This window comes from Astatotilapia calliptera, chromosome 16 (assembly GCF_900246225.1).
Source record: "Astatotilapia calliptera chromosome 16, fAstCal1.2, whole genome shotgun sequence".
Taxonomy (NCBI): Eukaryota; Metazoa; Chordata; class Actinopteri; order Cichliformes; family Cichlidae; genus Astatotilapia; species Astatotilapia calliptera.
Genome location: NC_039317.1, coordinates 23305190 through 23322010, shown reverse-complemented (window position 1 = coordinate 23322010; position 16821 = coordinate 23305190). Strand labels below are relative to the sequence as shown.

The following is a 16821-nucleotide window of genomic DNA, read 5'->3' as shown; positions in this document are numbered from 1 at the left end:
GGTATTAATTTCTTTCCGCTTCAGTTTGATGATTGTAGTGAAACACACATCTAAATTGTTTAAGCTGTTTATGTATCGTAGGCTCTGGCCATGAGCAATCAAATCCTCGTGGAAAAGTCTTTGCTTGGCTGGAAAGAGGTGGAATACGAGGTGGTACGAGACGTTGCTGATAACTGTGTCACCGTCTGCAACATGGAGAACTTCGATCCACTGGGCATCCACACAGGTAGGCACTAATCTGTGGCCCTTTTCAAACCATGAAAGGCTCTTTCTTATTATTTTTGTGAAAATTTTTTTTATTTGTTTCTCTCTCAATCTCCATATCTTTGAGCACACTTCACCTGTCTTTTGAGGGTTTTTTTTTTTTTTTTTTTTTTTAAATTTTATGAAATTTAAAGCTTCTGCAGAAGGATCATTGTGCTCTGACACACAAATTATTATGTGCAGGTCGATAAAGAACTGCACTCAGAGGTATTTACTGGTACTCCATTGGGAGCCAGCACAATAAGGACATACTGACCTTGAAGCTGGACAGTTACAAGAGCACACTGGTTGAAACTAACGACACAGTTGCTCCCTATTCACCTGGCATAAACGTAAAACATTGACGCAATGACAAAAGAGAGATATTTGTTTCCCAGATTATTGATGAATAAAAGAAACTAAAGATAATCAAATTTCTGAGAGTAAACAAATTAGAAGTTAGTTCAAGTTAAAGTTCGGTTGGTTAACTGTTTTCTCCGGCTTAGTTCAGAGCCGGGCTGAGATGTGTAGCAATCACTGGGTCTTCACTTAGGGATTATGCGGTCTGCAGGCCTCAAATTATATTATTGTAGTCATTCAGGTAGTTTGGCACTCTAGCCAGATTTGATGGAGCAATGCTGGTCGGCAGCAAGCAGCTGTTGGTCACTGGATAATTTGTACATATGCCTTTATTGGTTGTGATCCAATAAACTGAAGGTAAATGAACAATTTGACATACAGTGAGTTGTATAAAGAATAACATTTTAAATTTACTCTTGCTCACCAGCTCTCTCTCGCTCCCTCACTCTCTCTCTCTCACTCTCTCTCGCTCTGCCTATGAGATCAACCAACACATGTAGCTCAAATCAAAGCCTCTGTGAATTCTCATGGTTCAGTCACGGTTTATCTTAAAATAGTTATGCATGTCTTTGGAATTACAGCAACATAATTTTATTGTATTTTATGTTCATTTTCTTTTTACTCTTGGTAGTAATATATGGTAGTGTAAATTGGTAGTGATATACTGAAATATATAAAGAATTGTAGGGACTGGCAGGATTACAGAAATATTAACCATTTTAATAGAAAAATTGCAAAATAAGATGATGATGATGATGATGATGATGATAATAATAATAATAATAATAATAATAATAATAATAACTCAATAAAGCCAATGCAGTCTGTCCACTTGTGGTATGCAGGCTTATGTTGGGTGCATAAACAGATGTCTGTGTTTGCGCAGCTCTTTATTGACCTGCACATACTTTGCGTGTCCGTTCACGCTGATCCTTCTGCAGAATTTGGGCGGATCCTCCCAAATTCCATTGCAATTCAGATTTGTCACTTGAGATTATCCTAAGGCCAATCTTGTGGTGTGCTAGTTTATAAGATTAAGGTGTTTTATCCTTTCATTTTACCTTGCCGTACTGAAGTGCAAGCAGTGTTCTTCATGCTGTCTGAGCTGTCGCAGGAAGTCTGATTTTGATAACCTCTGTACATTTGCCTGTCATTTTATTTTATTTTTTTCCCACGCTAGATTATGCAAATACCACATGTTACATGGATTTTTTTTTTTTTTTTTTTTTTGTGATTAGTGTGATTTAGACTCATTCTCTATGCATGGTAGTTCTGATTACCATATTACTACTTTTTTTTTTTTTTTTTTCCCCCCATTTATGATTGACTAATTTTCCTGTACTTCCTGTGGTGGTGGTGGTGGTGTTGTTGGTGTGTGTGTGTGTGTGTGTGTGTGTGTGTGTGTGTGTGTGTGTTTATTTATTTTTATTTTTCTCCTCCTCCCACCTCTTAAACATCACAGTCAGATTTTCCAGGTCCTCTGGCTGTTCCTTTCCATGTGGATCCATAATGCATACACACGTCCCAAACTAACAGAGTACTGGTGTTCTACAGATCATTTTATAGTTATGCTTATGCAATTAGATGCAAAACACGTGTGATTTACATTTAGCATGAGATGATGTATGATTGTAACTACAGGTGTGTAATTTGAATTGATTAAAAAAAACAAACACTCCCTTTGACAATTCAGAAGTGATTGTCATTGGGAGGTGATACAATTTTTTTTTTTTTTGAATCACTGACATTGAAGTGAAAATGCACGGTGGTGCACTCAGTTGTAGACGTTCTGCAGAGCTGTTGTCCTTGTCCTGTTTTGGTAGGAGAGCACAGAGTATCAATATTTTGAGGGAAAAAAGTGTTGGGTTTGAGTTCTGCTCTTATTGCCAGCATTAAGGCTGGTTTAAGTGCTTCTCACAAAGTCCACTGTATAAACAGGTGTGTTTTCAATTTAAGACACACTTTTTTTGGTCACATGGCTTTTTTGTTTTCCTCTAAAAATGAATAAGGAAAAACATGAGATGACTGTAAATAATTTTTACAGTCTCTAATGTTTTAAAATTATTGTATGTAAAAGTTTCTCTAATTTAAAAAAAAAAAAGAAAACAACCCCGCTACAACCACTCCATGGCTTTTAAGTGACACGTTTACTTTTTCTGTCACTTTCACTTAACTAAAGCCAAGTTTAGATATATATTTATTATTCGTTAAAGCGAATCTTAGTCTGAACAACTTCTGAACAACACTTCTTTTACAGGTGACTCCATTGTGGTGGCACCAAGCCAGACATTATCCAATGAGGAATACCATATGCTCCGTGAAACTGCTATCAAGGTGGTACGTCACCTTGGCATTGTTGGCGAATGCAACATCCAGTATGCCTTACACCCATCTTCTTTGGAGTACTGCATTATTGAGGTGAATGCACGGCTATCGAGAAGCTCAGCTCTTGCATCCAAAGCAACTGGGTAAGTTGACACCTGAAACAGGCTCTTTTAAGGCAGAGTTATGAACTCATGCGGCAGAAGATAAAAATGCACGTTAACACATCAAGAGATCTTAGATATTTATGTATGACAGACTATTGAGGTAATAAAACAATAATTTTACACTGTACTCACTTTTTAACTCTTTTTTTTTTTTTTTTTTTTTAACAAATTATGTTTGATAAAATATTCTTGCACTTTTGCCCATCGTTATTTGATTTTGGTCTCCCTGCACTCCGGTTCTGGTTTCAGTTACCCCTTGGCATTTGTGGCTGCTAAGCTGGCTCTGGGAATCCCCCTGCCTGAGATCAAGAATGCTGTATCAGAGAAGACCACAGCCTGCTTTGAGCCCAGTTTAGACTACATCGTCACCAAGATTCCTCGCTGGGACCTCGACCGCTTTCACGGCATGTCTCGTGAAATAGGCAGTGCCATGAAGAGTGTAGGAGAGGTGGGGCTAAACATTTAACCGCTCACTCGGTTACTCAGCGTTCTGGCAAGCCAATTATTCCATCGTGTGTTTTCTTCCTTTGCATCCAGGTGATGGCAATAGGCCGTACGTTTGAGGAGAGTATGCAGAAGGCCTTAAGGATGTGCCATCCATCAGTAGATGGCTTTGTGCCCCGGCTGCCACTCAAGAAGCCGTGGTCCGACACCCACGATCTAGAAAAGGAGCTGGCTGTGCCCTCTAGCACCCGCATCTTCTCCCTCGCTAAGGTACAATTATTCTTCATTACATTAATAATAAATGACACTCACTATAGTTTGCTCATTAAAATCACATTTTGTAGTGTTGCTGAAAAAAAAGTCCCTGCATGCCTAGCTATGAATGCTTAATCCTGTGGCTGTACTCGTCATTTAAATTTCGATTCAGTTAAACAGAGCTGACAGTAGGGCTCTTCAAATATATTCCAGAGAGAGGAAAGATGGATCGCGCAAACATATACTGCTATGTGTCTGTAGCTTTCCTCATAGAAGCAGATGAAGGTGAGACAGCACTTATAAGCACAGGGTTGAGCTTTATTTTTCAGGCACAAAGATCTTACAAGGTGAAAAACATTTATGGCTCCAGCATATGAACATGTTTTTCATCACCGGTGTAGATGGATCAATTTCCTTAAGTATTGAATGAGATAATTGAGGTGGTGACAGCGTCAGGGATTGATGATCCACATTTGATCTCTAGTCTGTTACATGAGTCTGTAATGCTGCGGGGTGGTAAGCATAGCTACTGTCACTCAAAGCTAAACTGCCTGCTATCCACATGATCTCAGACTGTTAGAAGCTCAAACAGTTTGAATGGTTTTAGTTTTACACCTGTACATCTTGGGGACATTTTCTTTGTTGTGTGTAAAGCAAAAAACAAATTGCATCAACTGTAAGAGACTTACAGCCAGATGTAAAGGTCCAAGACACGACACATTGCAACACAACACAGTAACTTAACTTAGTAATAATGAAATGTTAACATCATGTTATGATGTAATCTTGTTTTCTAAATTCAAACGTACCTTTACCATTAAAGACTGTCCTTTTTAATTTTTTTTATTTTTTTGTGTATATTCATAGCACTCCTTCTTACGCGTTGGTCAAATATCAAAGTTGTTCATCTTCCCTCAAGTGTTGCTGGAGTTCCTGCTTTGTGAATTCTTTCATCCTCTCCATGCACCTTGGAAGCAGGTGAAGTTGTGCCAGAATTTTTTTGCTGCGCTTTAGTCTGTTTGTCCAGGACCTCAGCAGCCTGAATCTCTTACCAGACGGCAGCAGCTTAAACACCCAGTGTCCTAGGTATGCACAGTCCTGTAGGATGCTGCGTGCCCTCTTGAGACAGCGAGTGCTGTACAGATCCTTCGGGAAGGGAAGAGGATGCCTAATGAGTTTTTTGGGCCATATTAATGACCTTCTGGACTGCCTGTCTGTGTGCCATAGTGCAGCTGGAGAACCACACAGATGTAGTATGTCAGCACACTTTCAATGGAGCAGTGGTAGAAGACGCTCAGCAGCTCCTTCAGGTCCATTTTTCTGAGGATTCTCAGAAAGTGGAGACGCTGTTGGGCTTTCTTCAAAACCACAGAGGTGTTTGAGCTCCATTGGAGGTCTGGGTCTATGTGCACACCCAGGAACTTGAAACTGGAGACCCTTTCCACACACTCCCCATTGATGCTGACAGGCTGCAGCTCAGACTTCCACCTTCTAAAGTCAACTACCAGTTCTTTTGTCTTGGTGGTATTGAGGTCCAGGTTGTTGTCTACACACCAGTCTGACCGCCTCTGAACCTCAGCTACGTACGCCGTCTTGACACATCAACTGTTAGGTGAGCAGTTCTCAGTGCTTCACTGCAAATGTAATATAACTATACTTTTGTTATTCCTAAGTGTTTTTGTCTGCATGCACAAATGCAACAACTGAAAACATTCTTTTTTTTTTTCCTACTTTTGGCATCCTTGCTTCACGATGTACTACATTCAAGGGTAGGGTATAGATGACTTTCCAGCCTACATAAATTTTGCAAGGCATCCCAGCCTGTTTTGGAAATGACTATATTGGTCTGCTCTTTGTAGGTATTTCTCATGGTTGATAACTTGGTGCACCAGATGGTTTGTTACAGATAACCTTGGACTTTCTGGCAAGTTGTCCTTGGAAACTGTTTGTATGTGTGCGCAGATTTTTAAGATTTATTTTTTGGCTTTTTGCATTTATTAGATAGTGACAGTTGGAAGACAGGAAGGTAGGAAGAGCGAGAGGGGGACGACATGCTGTAAATGACCTGGGGCGCTGCTGTGAATAAAAAGCTTTCAGTACAAGGAGCTTGCACACGATCAGCCTGACACTTTAGACACTTTATTTCAGATAAAATACTTATTTTTCTTTTAGATGAAATGTTGCAATAATACTCTGTATTGTTCATGCACTTGATTTACTTATAATACACTAGAGATCACTGGGTTATTGGTTGCGTGGTTTTTCTCATGAGCAGCCGATCACAGAATAAAATCAAATTTTAAAACTCTGACCAATTAAACACATGTCCGAGTTTCGTAATAGTCGTAACAATGGAAGATCATGATGATCCCGTTCTTTGTTTCTTGCTTTTACTTCTCAGGCCCTCTACAGTGGCATGATGAGTGTTGATCAGATCCACCAGCTGACAGCCATAGACAAGTGGTTCCTCCACAAACTTCATGGAATAACAAACGTGGAGCAACATCTTGCAAACTACAACAGGTAAAGCATGAGGAGTGTTTATTCAAGTAACTTGAACTTACTTAAATAGATATGTACATTTAATAAAAAATTATTTTTTTTTAAAAAGTAGATGTGCCGTCTATTTGTTTATGGGTGTGGATAGAAACATGAAAAACTGTGCCCACAAATTAGATAAGCCCCAGTCTCTTTAGTCTCTGTGTCTGTCTCCTTTCATTCTTTCTCAGGGTTCCTCGCAACTACCTTTCTCCCCCTCTTTCTCTTTCCTGTCCTTCTGCCCTTCAGCTCTTACCTGGACAGCCCAAATCCAAGCCTTTGTGAATTATCATTGCTCAGCCACAGGTTACCTGGTGCTTTCTTCCGACTCTGCTGTTTAATAATTAATGGCTGGCCGTTTGGTGGGCACCCACTGCTACAGCCTGACACACGGCGTGTTGTTGTAGTTTTCACTTCTTCTGGAGCAGGGGACATGGGGATGGGCAGAAAATGTTAGTCTGCTGCCAGACTGATGGAGTATGGTGCTGAGCACGGGTGGGCTTCATGCTCTGCTGCTCAGCAGTCTTTGTGTGCGTAAGAATTTTTTTCCTCTAGATTGAAGGGTAATTACAATTAAATCACAAGGAAAAAATATAATACAACATATTTTAATCCTTATTTGTACACTGCATCACGTACTGCACGCTCTCTTATTTGGTCAGCTGGCTTAGTGAAAAAAGACACACTGGCTGCATAATGTAACTCTGCAGTCCTCTAAGGAGGAGTCGGGCTCAGACAGAACATGTTGAGACTTCTGAAAAAGTTGCTACATTACGCATTATATGCTTTTATGCAATGGTGTTAACATTTCCAAAGAAAGCTTACTTTTGACCATTTGTTCTATTTTTCCAAAGTTGTTTGCACAAGTCAATATGAATATAGTATTGAGTCCTTTTTTTTTTATTGGTACTTGCATTTCTATAAATTAAAATTGCATCATGCTGCCATGGATACCTGGGTATAGATAAACCACAGACAGTCCCTAGCAATTTAATGATTTATGCACACAAATGTAAATATAATCATTTAAAAGTTTAAACTTCAAGGGAAAGTGAGTTTTTAAAACATATTGTGTGTTCATGTGTCTTTGCAATATGTCAGAATACATAGCAACTTTCTATTCACACATAGCCGCAATGGCAATGGCAAGTATATGGTGGAGTGTTTTATTTGTGCGCGATGGTCTATTCACATCGGTTCATGGCATGCGAGGGGCTTTCTTCATTCTTTAAACTGCTTTTCCAGACAAAATTGCTCACAACACAGCCAAGCTTTGGGATCAAATGTCTTTCCTTTGATTCTGACTTGCCGCTCCCGTTTCTTGGGTTTGTTATTTCTCAGCAAAGCCACGTGCAGTGGGAGTTAAAACACACTTGACATTTCCAATATTGTTACGCTATAAGGTTATAAATAATTCAGATAAGGAGCAGGAAGAAAAGGCAGTGGTTTACCAGGAAAATAGAATCCCTTATTGTCTCTACCTTGGGTTAAAGAAATACTGCTACATTTGCTTGTTGCTTTGTATGTGGGAGTTGGATGATAAAGTCAATATCAACTTTATAGCAGCATATTCATCTGTTCAGTTTAACTCATTACTTAATCAGGAAGCAAATGGAAGTTTGCATACCTCCTAAAAAGAATACTTTCAACACTTACAATGTGGTGTTTTTATATTATGTTTTTTTTAATGTGTGGAATGTTGTATTGTTTTAATAAAGTTTAATATTTTATCATGCACTGGAGCGGTTTTACCTACCACCTCCTCTGTCATTTTACTGCAGTAATGTTGCAATTATAGTTCATGTTTTAGATTGGTTTTTAGCTGGCTAGAAAATTCAATACAACATGTAAACAAAACAAATTTAAAAGGACCATTTTTCCTTGAGTACTTACTAATAACAGAATCCATCACACTACCTCAGATCTTGTGATAAGCTAACAGAGTCATGGTAAAAAAGTTCATTCTCTTTAAATTCTAAGGTTTTGTGTCAGGACATATTTTGAATTCTCCCCAGACAGTTTTAAAATTGGGTAAATGCAACCTCAGATGAAATACAAATCCAAAAAGAAACTGAATAATACTAAATATATTACTTTGCCATTGCACATGATTATTGGTCATCATCAGGTGTGGCCGAATCTATGAAGTTTATAAAACAGTTTATAAAACCTGTGGACAAACCTGTATGAAAGCAGTTTGCAGGTCTGGACCATTCAGAGGGGGGGGGGGTGTGTGTGTGTGTGTGTGTGTGTGTGTGTGTGTGTGTGTGTGAGAACAAGGACGAAAGACATCAGCAATGATGTGAAAGAGTCAACCTTTGCTGCCCATCAATCTGGGAAGGGTTACGTGGCTGTTTGACATTCATTTTCTTACAGTGAGAATATTCACAAGTGGAAAATTATTTCAGCAAAAAAACAGAACAAAACAGTGGAGTGGACGTACTAGCAAATTCAAAGGTCAGACCGTGCAATGCTCAGAAAAACTGGAAAATACCCAAGAGCTGCATCTTAAGACTCTACGGGCCTCATTTAGCATGCTAAATGTTAAAGTTCATGACAGTACAATTAGGGAAAAAAAAAAACTGAACAAGTATGGCTTTTTAGGGAGGGTTGCCAGGGGAAAGCCTCTTCTTTAAGTTTGCATGTAAACACACCACAAGACAAGGAACAATGTCCTTTTAGGAAATGAAACCAAAATGGAGATGTTTGTCTATAATGCACAGCACCACATGCAGAGAAAACAAACAAATAAAACCCATATTGGTATAAACTACTCATACCAGCTGTCAAGAGTAGTGGTGGGGGGCTGATGATTAAGGTTTGTTTTGGAGCCACAGTACATGGACATCCACGAGCACCTTTTGTGTACCAAAGTATTCTAGAGTCAATTATGACCTCTGTTGGACAGCTAAAACTGGTCATGCAAGAGAACAAGTTTGCCAAGCATACTAGCATATTTACAGAATGGCTGAAAAAGAAAAGGGTCGAGGTGTTATAATGGCCCAGATTCAACACTCAACCTGACTTTAAGAGAGCTGTGTAAAAACAAATACCCAAAAGCCCCTATGAACTGAAGTAACATGGTAAAGATAATGTGAGAGGAGAATGACGGAACGGACCACATCTTCCAAACTTTAACACTACGCAGCTGCGCCACAAACCGCGCCACAAACCACGCCCCGCAACAGATGAGTGGGCAAAAGTTTCTGCACAATGATGTGAGAGACTAGCAGTCACACAGAAAATGATTACTGACAGTTATTTCTGCTGAAGTTGGCTCTACAAACTATTGAAGCACGAGGTGTACTTATTATTTCTTATTCATTTTTTCCCCCTGAATTTTGGTTTAGTGTTTGTCTAAAAAAAACATTGTAATGTGTCATGATTTCACACATCTCAGGTTGCCTTTACCTCATCTTTAAGACCTGATATGGACTAAAGAGAATTTTTGTCTTAATGTGTAAAACATTGCTATTGACAGACTATAAACTGTTTTACCATCACAATAGGTAGTATGCCAACTGATATAAATTCTTTTATCAAAATTATTTTAAAAGGGGATTATTATTATTAAAGAGGATTTATTGTATCAATAGAAAATTGATATGCAGACTATCAGTGCAAGTAAATTGTGCAAGGCATGGTATCACTTAATAAGTAAAAATGTAAATAAACAAAGGAATAAAAGAGATCTTATTCCTTTCTCAGACGTCGCTCTACGGGTTGTATTCCTGATTGTGACTTTTCTGCACACAAACCACATACTCGCCTTACCACGATTCAGAATTCACCTTCCGATTCCCAACTTTATTCCCACTGCTATTTATCTGTGTAACCTTACAGCTCACGTGGAAGTTTTATTGATTCAAATGGGTTTTAAATGGCTGCACTTGCCAGCCTAATGCTCCCACAACTTTGCACCTTGTTTGTCAATTTGTTATTGATTGCTCTGAGGTGGACGCTTCCCTGTGGTCTCCGCTGCTGGGTAAGTGAGCTAGTCATGACCCACTTACTCGATTCACCGTCTTATTTCTATGGTTCTATGGACGTTTTCCTCTTTTTCTCATACTAATGTCTGGCATTTGCAGGGATTCACACTTAAAATGCATCAAACTGTGGACAGTCTTTAAGATTCAGAATGGTTAGCAAAATTGCCTAATTACCTCTGCTGATTATCTTTTCCCACAGTGGCACAGTCCCCAAGGGGATGTTGCTAAAGGCCAAGCAGGACGGCTTCTCAGACCGGCAGGTTGGTCAGATTCTAGGCTGCAATGAGGGAGTAGCAAGAGAGCTGAGGCTCAATTATGGCATCAGACCTTGGGTCAAACAGGTGAGCATTACTGGGCTGATCCTTTTAGTAGAGACCAGATGGGCTCAGATAACTGACTCTGGCTAATCGATATATACACACACCTCAACAGAGAAGTATCCTCTGGCTACAAATATATTTAAAAGATAAGCATAAAAAGTGCATATAGCGAGAGAGTCAGTAAAGTTGTCTTTGCATCTCAGTCTGTATTGACATGTCCTTTGTCCAAATTGTATTTCTTGAAGCAGGTGACTAAATTATTAACATCTGCAAATCCAATTCACCAGCCTGGCATGAAATCTGTTTTTTACAGGGCTGGGACAACAGCAGAGTTCATAAGCGTAAAGGGATGAAGCTGTATCAGCTTCAGAGGCTAACTTTTTAGTAGTCCAAATTTATTTTTATTTAATACATCATCAGCTAGTACATGTTCTGTCTTTAACCACATTCTGAAGTTAATACACATGATAATCTGTAATTATGCGGTATCGTGGTAAACCTCGTAAAAATGAGCAAATTTCTTCGTTCTGGAGAGAGTCTGCATGCTCTTCAAATGCTTAAACTGGTTTACTCCCATTTTGGCCATTATGATTACATTATAGAGTAGAGGGGCTCAGAGTAGAGCAGCTGCTGCTCCACATCGAAAGGACCCAGCTGAGGTGGTTCGGGCATCTGACAAGGATGCCCCCTGGGCGCCACCTGGGTGAGGTGTTCCAGGCATGTCCCACCGGGAGGAGGCCCCGGGGCAGACCCAGGACACGCTGGAGAGATTACATCTCTCGGCTGGCCTGGGAACGCCTTGGTATTCCCCCGGACAAGCTGGAGGAGGTGGCTGGGGAGAGGGAGGTCTGGGCCTCTTTGCTTAGGCTGCTGCCCCCGCGACCCGACCCCGGACAAAGCGGATGACGATGGATGGATGGATGGATGGATGATTACATTATAGAGTAGTAGTTGAGTTATTTATTTATTTAAATGCCCCATTTTTAACATTTTGTTTTCTCTCATCTTAGATTGACACTTTGGCTGCAGAGTACCCAGCAATGACCAACTACCTGTATTGTACTTACCACGGTCAGGTATGTGGTCTCGGAAAAACAAAGTCGTTTGTAAATATACAATTATTGAATGTATAAAATTGAATTACTGTATCTCTTACTATGTGAGGCACACAGTTTATTTGTTTGCCTACAAACTTTTTTCACTATCAGGAGTTGAATAGACAAAATGAACACACAGGAACATCTTAGGCCCGTGAAGGTTCTTATCTAAATCTGATATTATGATGTCATCGTGTGGCCTGGTAGGCATCTACAAAAATGGGCTAAAATGACCCATTTGTAGCATTTACCCACCTTGAATATGTTGTAAAAGCACATCATTTTAATTTTAAATCCACAAAAATATATAATTATATCACTATGTTGCCTAGCATCAACCTAACAATAGAATAAAATCACAGTCCAAACAATACTGTAGCATGACCAAACACTAGTATATTTACTAGTAAATGCACATATTAATCCACTGGCTGACTTTCTTATTTGTTTTGAGAAGACAATGAAAGAAAATTTGGCAGCAAAAAAAGGCTAAAACATGGTTTATGTATGCAAGAGTCTATCGTTGATTTGTCTGCTTCACTAGGAGCATGATCTGGACTTTAAAGACCAGGGAATTATGGTTCTTGGTTGTGGACCCTACCACATAGGTGAGTGTAATAATAAACTGTTTGTTTGTTTGTTTGTTGCGATATGTGATAATAAAAATAGCACCATTACTTCTAAGATGTACATTTTTCATTATTTCTCTTGTCTAGTGTTTTTTACCCAGAAGGGATATAACTGAAACTTGCTGCATTTTGTTTCAAGTTAAAACTTTGTAGGATGAAATTTTGAAATTGTGATCTTCCTTTGATGGCCAACCTATTTATCAACCATTTGACCACCAGGCAGCAGTGTTGAGTTTGACTGGTGTGCGGTGTCCAGCATCAGAGCCTTGAGACAAATGGGCAAGAAGACAGTTGTAGTAAACCACAACCCAGAGACGGTCAGCACAGACTTCGATGAGTGTGATCGCCTTTACTTTGAAGAACTGACCCTGGAACGCATTCTGGATATCACCCAGCAGGAGGTTAAAACACTACCGAACACGTGACTTTTTTCATTTGTGGAAATTCAAACAAAATACACATATTTCTCTACTTTTTGTAAACGAACAAATATTTTAATGCAATACAATTAAGACACTGTCCAAACCAAACATACTACAACTTTAAATGCTGAATTACTGAAAATACCAAAGATAAATGTACTGCCCTGCTTTGATCTAAAACTCTAAGCCTATCACAGCTCAGTGTTGAGGCAGTAGACCCTGGGCAGGTCACCAATATGTTAAAGGGTTTTGTCAATGAAAACGATTATATTCATATGTAAACTGTGGAATCTGATTTAAATATTGCATTGCAACCAATTTAAATTTCCCATAAACAGAGTTATATTGATTAAGTACATGATGCATATTTATTAAAGAAATCAATCTTGACAGCTATATCAAAGGCAGAGTTCACTCGTGGACTTAAATGTTTGCCCGATAATACTGGCAAGTAGATTTATAATCCGAGACCAGCACACAAGCACTCATATAATGACATAATAACTTCTCTGCACTGCTGAAGAATAATTCTTTATTGAAAAATATATAGAAATCAAACATTAGCAGCATGACTGTGACTTATTACCATGGACTACCCACAGAGTAGATCGCCGCAGTGTTGGAGGAAAAATACCTTCTCTGCTCAGAGTGGCATGGATGAAACATAACCACCACTGTCTGAATTTTCTCTTATTTTTATATATGAATTCAGAAGACGGTTAAGCAAGCAGCTTTGTCACTCTTTATGTGTCACACCAATTTTTGCCTCAAAAACCAGCTTAACATAACTCTTTTAAATGGGGGGGGGGAATTGGCAGTGAATGGACATTTTGCTTTTGTTGTTTTGCGTGGGTTGTTTTTTTTTTTTTTTTTTTTTTTTTATATATGTGTGTATGTGTATATAGAGATATAGATATCTAGATATAGATATCTATCTATCTCTGCTTTTGGTTTACATAATGCAACATTGCATAATGAAGTTTTTTTTATTTTTATGGTTATTTCTGGATTTATTGGTTGATCTATGATCCTACTCTTAGTCATGACTAGAAGATGTGGGCAGTAACTGGAAAAAAAAAAAAAAGATGGGTCATACAAGTGGTAGAGCTCAAGTTAGGGTGTGATGCTAGGTCTTTTAGGAACCTGGTCAGAGATGCTGCTGCTCCACATTACGAGGAAGAGCTGAGGTGGATTGAGAATCAGGACTAGGAAATCTTATCGGAGCCCACGTAGGTGATGTGTTTCAAGCATGCCTTACCATCAATAAACCCTAGGGCAGTCTGAGGGCACTATGGACTAACTTGGCCTTGGCAACTCCCAAGATGAGGTAGAAGCAGTGGCTAGGCAGGGGGAGATTTTTAGGGGCTCTGCATAGACTCTTACCCCTGCAACCTGGACATGGAGAAGTGGTAAATGGTTGTTGGATTGATGATTTTATGAACAAAAACAAATGAACAGTGTATTGTGGACTTTTATAAATAAATTATTTGACAGTTAGCATCCTAAATGTAGCTCACTTCCATCTCCATATTTTTGTACTTGGAGTAAAAGTACTTTGCACGATTCTTAACTTTATATATCTTATACAGCCCCTCATCCTGTCTGAAATGAGCCATTTTGGCTCCCATTTAAGCCAACGTTCTTCTGGTTCATTGCCCTTTTGCAAACAAACAATTTGAACAACAGGTGGACAGGGTTACTGTGTCCCTAGCAAGAGCGATGCGCCCTCCGCCAGAGCGATGTGCCTGAGATGCCTATATTAAGGATGTCCCGACTCTTTGATGTCATAAAGATTCAAAAGTAGGAAAGGGGAAAAACTGCTTGAAAACTTTTGGCTCACAGACCGACCTCTTCATTTGGCCGTGTGTGTGTGTGTGTGTGTGTGTGTGTGTGTGTGTGTGTGTGTGTGTGTGTGTGTGTGTGTGTGGCGTAAGGTGACTCAGATGTTGTCAAAGAATATTCAAGGGCAACGTTTCCCTGCTATTTTCCGTGTATAGGTTTGTTGGCACCTGTGTATTTATGTTGTGTTCTGTGTTTGTATACTTACATCCGCTGACTTTCCCTTGCAGGGGAAATGTAATCCAGTTAAAGTTGAGATGGGATCAGAGTGTGATTAAGTGTTTGTTTGTTCAGGGAGATAGCATTACCATCAATCCCTCTCTCACAGCTACAGTTTGTATATGTGTGTGTGATAAATATGGCATTAGAGCATGGAGATAAACCCTGGACAGGAGCAGGAGAGCAAGGCCATGAATAATGAAGAGATACAACCTGGCATTGCCATGGAAACAGCATCCCCCTTGGATCAGCTAGACAGGAAAAGGGGCTGCACGCTGTTATTAAAAGGAGCGCGCGCGCGCGCACACACACACACACACACACACACACCTACACACACACACACCTATCTTCCCCGGTGATAACTAAACCCATGGCACGACCAAGATCAACTCTTTGTGCTTGTCTCATATTTTCACTGTGATCAGAGGTCAGAATAATTGAAAGTGGTTTCAGAATGTAGATCTTGGCTTATAGGCAGGGTTTCTCTCCTCCCGTCTTTTCTCCCCTCTTCCTCTTCTTGTTTTAGTATTCTAGTTGATTTAGTGCCTGCTCTCTTTTGCATTCTTCTTATTCTATTTACTCCTCTCCAGGGTTGCTCTGGCTGCATCGTATCAGTGGGAGGTCAGATTCCTAACAACCTAGCCGTCCCCTTGCACATGAGTGGGGTGAAGATTCTCGGGACGAGCCCCCTGCAGATCGACCGAGCTGAAGAGCGCTCAGTCTTCTCCAGTATCCTGGATGACCTCGAGGTTGCCCAAGCCCCATGGAGGGCCCTGAGCTCCCTGGTGAGAGGAAACTCGCAAATTCTGAATTATTGATGTGACAAAGTTGTATAGTAGTACAATGCTGGGATGCAGATTTTTCTCAGCAAACTCTTTACCTGTGGCCCAAGGATCAGTATTATACCATTAATTATTTCTGATAACGGGGAAAAAAAATCAAAATGTATTGAAAGAGGTTTTAATTTTGAGTTGGTGCTTATATATGAGACTTGCCCTAACACATAATGGCACTTCAAATACTAGTTAGCATTCTCAACTTCTTCTTTTTTTTCCCTTCAGTTTGTGTGGTACATGCTTTCTCTTATATTCACCATCACAAAATGCAAGAGTGACATTTGCGACTTGTAACTGCGGTTAACAATTTTGAGGCAAAGATTTTAAGACAATATTTTGAGTCAAGGCATGTAAAGACATTTACTTGTATACATTGCTAGATTTATTACAGCTCTGCTGTGGAAAGTGTGTTAATATTGCAGCCATTTAAAAAGTTTTTAGAGTCAAAACATGGTGTAAAACAGTTCCTGGAGAAACTGTAACAAGATTTTGCTTGTCAGCTGAGGCAGAGAACATAAAGTGATTGGAAATTTAGCGTTTTACTTCGTTTCTATAAGACGATCTTGATGGTTTACAGGGAACTCCTATGACTATCAATCATAGTGTTTGGATGAGAAATTTCAAAACTATGAAAAATATTAAGATCATCAAACCCCACACAGAGTGTACTGATGCACATATTTGACCATGGAAATGCCTTTTTTCTGATTTATCAATTAGCATTATTTTTTTTATATTTAGAATTTTCTACACACATGCTTATTATTTCTAAAATATATTCCTTACAAAGGTACTATTCACTACTACGTGCATGTCTTTTTTTTAGTCTTTTTCTTGTAATTGGCTGGCTATACTCACTCCTGGCTCCATCTGAATGAAACACTGGCAGACTGCTCTGTGGAACATGCGGAGCACTGTGGAAATATGTCTGCAGTCGGTGCTAAAATGTCTCTTCCATTACCTTTGCTCTTGTATTCAGTTACCACTGAGGAGTGATTATCTAGTTCACACACACAGATAGAGTTCCTTCTCTCCAAGGTTTGCGTATATTCTATATTCATGCCAGTCTTTGAGAAACGGTTTGTTTTTAATTGGCTGGAATAACTCCAGGAGAGCCTCAGGGAGATGGTTCTTGCAT

General features: G+C 39.5%; 1 protein-coding gene across 4 annotated transcripts in view; it reads left to right on the top strand.

Annotated features, from left to right (window-relative positions):
- cps1 (carbamoyl-phosphate synthase 1, mitochondrial) overlaps positions 1-16821 on the top strand; it is a 64459-nt gene that overhangs the window by 10462 nt on the left and 37176 nt on the right. For all 4 annotated transcript variants that reach the window (XM_026143886.1, XM_026143887.1, XM_026143885.1 and 1 more), the window contains exons 17-26: positions 82-226; positions 2861-3071; positions 3342-3540; positions 3630-3806; positions 6193-6314; positions 10518-10659; positions 11649-11714; positions 12280-12343; positions 12584-12765; positions 15438-15632. In XM_026143886.1, the coding sequence (XP_025999671.1) occupies positions 82-226; positions 2861-3071; positions 3342-3540; positions 3630-3806; positions 6193-6314; positions 10518-10659; positions 11649-11714; positions 12280-12343; positions 12584-12765; positions 15438-15632 (1503 nt within the window). The remainder of the gene's footprint in view (positions 1-81; positions 227-2860; positions 3072-3341; positions 3541-3629; positions 3807-6192; positions 6315-10517; positions 10660-11648; positions 11715-12279; positions 12344-12583; positions 12766-15437; positions 15633-16821) is intronic.